General features: G+C 31.9%; 1 protein-coding gene across 5 annotated transcripts in view; it reads left to right on the forward strand.

Moving 5' to 3' along the window:
• LOC137627656 (serine/threonine-protein phosphatase 6 regulatory ankyrin repeat subunit B-like) overlaps window positions 1-2,500 on the forward strand; it is a 40,803-nt gene that overhangs the window by 1,127 nt on the left and 37,176 nt on the right. For 4 of the 5 annotated variants that reach the window (XM_068358825.1, XM_068358824.1, XM_068358822.1 and 1 more), the window contains exon 2: window positions 895-1,110. The exons of the other annotated variant lie outside the window; for it this stretch is intronic. In XM_068358825.1, the coding sequence (XP_068214926.1) occupies window positions 1,078-1,110 (33 nt within the window). In that variant the 5' untranslated portion in view covers window positions 895-1,077. The remainder of the gene's footprint in view (window positions 1-894; window positions 1,111-2,500) is intronic. 5 annotated transcript variants of the gene reach the window in all.

A 2,500-nucleotide genomic window follows, 5' to 3' on the forward strand; every position in this document is an offset into this window, starting at 1 on the left:
AAGAACCAGCTTATTGGATGCAACCTAGTTTTTTCACATCCGATACAATGTGAATACGGATAAGAATTGATTTTTTCTTTTATCATGAAATATACATTTACTCTTTATAGCATTGTATATAAATCATAATGTATTTAAATGTATAAATTTTGTAATTAACATATGTTCACAATTTCAACTTCTATCATTAATCTAAATATGTTTTTAAATTACGAACATATCGACTCGTGAATACTTTTTTAAATAGAGGTTTTAAGTATATTAATGTAACTTTCGAGATTTTGCACGCAGTATGATGCAGACGTAAACATGGACGCAGATACGTTATAAGTATCTTAGCCAATTAACATGCGCACTTGTGTTAATCTATTAGAAAGGAAGACACTTTCATGTGAAGCGAAGGTGGTTTCACAGAAGGGACTGCTTCTTTCTATCTGCGTCAAAGCTAAAAGAAATATTCTGATGTCTTCAACCACTTAATATATTTACATGATTAATTTGTCATTATTTGCTCCCTTTAGTGGCCTGTTTCCTTGACCTTAAAATCACGTGATACGAAACTAACACTTGTGCCAGAAAAAGGTTTTTACTTGAGCTGAAATTTGGTTTGTTTGTTTGTGGAGTTGTGTCGTTTGTGCACCGCCATTACAAGTTTATACCTAACCCTTTGCTGATTTTCTATAGTTAATATGTGAAATCGATAAAATTGATTAAATTGCGGGTTAGAACGAGAACCCTATACGGAATTTACTGTATTGTTTCTTCAGTTATTCGTAGATTTTATGGCTGAGAGACCACTAGACCAAAACTATTTCATTCATGAAACAAATGTATTTTTTCCATGGAATTTACTCATTAAGTCTGCTTAAATGTATCCAAATTTAACACTTGCAGAAGTTTTAAATACTTAGGAGCAGTGAAAGAAGACTAATAACACTTCTTTGTGGTCTTACATCATAATGGAAAAGTGATAAATACGTGAACGCTAATCGTGCCTTATAAGTGTTTAGAATAAACTGACTTTGAAGAACGCAATTTGAATGTGAAGTGACATAAACGACAGAGAGAGAGAGAGAGATGGGAGACTCATCCTACGACGAAGCAACGCAGGTTGGTAAAAAAAAAAGTGAGAGAGAGAGAGAAAGTGGTATTCCCTCAGTGTTGGGCTGCCCCTCAAAAGCAATTACTCAATTACCCCTTTTGGTTCTTTATTTTGTAGCATTTGTTTTTCTTGTTTGGTAACTGCTTTTGTAGATTTATGTCATTGTTTTGATTGATCTTTTATTATTTAATCGTGTATGGAAGATCCCCCTTTCTGTATCCACACACAAATACTGCATGCAGTGGAAACTTGCTAGGCAATTTCATTGTCTTATTCCGCAAGTATCTGGCATTTTAATGAATAATAATAATAATAATAAAAATAATAATAATAATAATGAAGGAAACCTACTTATTGTGGCGAATATAAGAAATCTTATCAGGCATCCTTCATGTTTATATGTTTATAGGCGTTGAAACTGGTTGTACTTACGTGTTAACAGAGTAGATAAGGCTCTGCACAAAATAACGGCTTCTTCATCAATTGGCTTGTATAGAGAACAGGAAAGTCAAACAAACAAACAAACAAGACAATTGCTCCCTATCTTGAAGAGTACACCGGGGACATTAGTATGTAAATAAACATCTGTACGAACACTTCAGAAACCTATGAACATGTCCGCATTTGACTGTTCTTTTCACGCTTCATGATTTACAATGCCTCTCCAATCGAGTTCATTTTCCTTCCTCGCGAAGACATGAAAGCTTCCACCATTTGTCACGTACGCTTGACCAAGGTCTGAAGAGATGCATTTATCGTGATACATTGTATCTCTAGACATTATGCTTGACCTTCTCCTTTTTAAATGTCCTCGTCTTTTCTCTCTCTTGTGTGTGTGTGAGTGTGTATTTGCCCATACATGTTTCTTTGGTGCCTTAATTGTCGTAAGATCATTCCATCACTGTCTCTCGTAATGTAACTAACGCATACAACGAAATTATTATAATACTGTTTTTCTTACAAATAAAAGTTTGCATATTTTTATACTTATCTATCCATTTACGCACACACACACACACACACATACACAAACACACTTTTAATAAACTAGAAGTAATTTGCATAAGTTGGTCTGTAAAGAAACTAAAAAAATATGTTCGTTACTTAGGTGATATCAACGTTATTAACAATGGCAGATGCATAGTTAAAATCTATTTCTAAAGCTTACTTTTAGAAACCACTGTTAACTCCATTTTTATGTAATATCAAATATCGTAATACCAGAATGGTTTTCTTATAGATATTAGAAGTAGTATTAATTTAATCATTTGTATCATCTCTCGTGTGCAATATATATATATATATATATATATATATATATAAATTTATATATATATATATATAAATTTATATATATATATATAAATTTATATATATATATATATATATATATATATA

The sequence above is a fragment of the Palaemon carinicauda genome, chromosome 35 (genome assembly GCF_036898095.1).
Source record: "Palaemon carinicauda isolate YSFRI2023 chromosome 35, ASM3689809v2, whole genome shotgun sequence".
NCBI classification, from domain to species: Eukaryota; Metazoa; Arthropoda; class Malacostraca; order Decapoda; family Palaemonidae; genus Palaemon; species Palaemon carinicauda.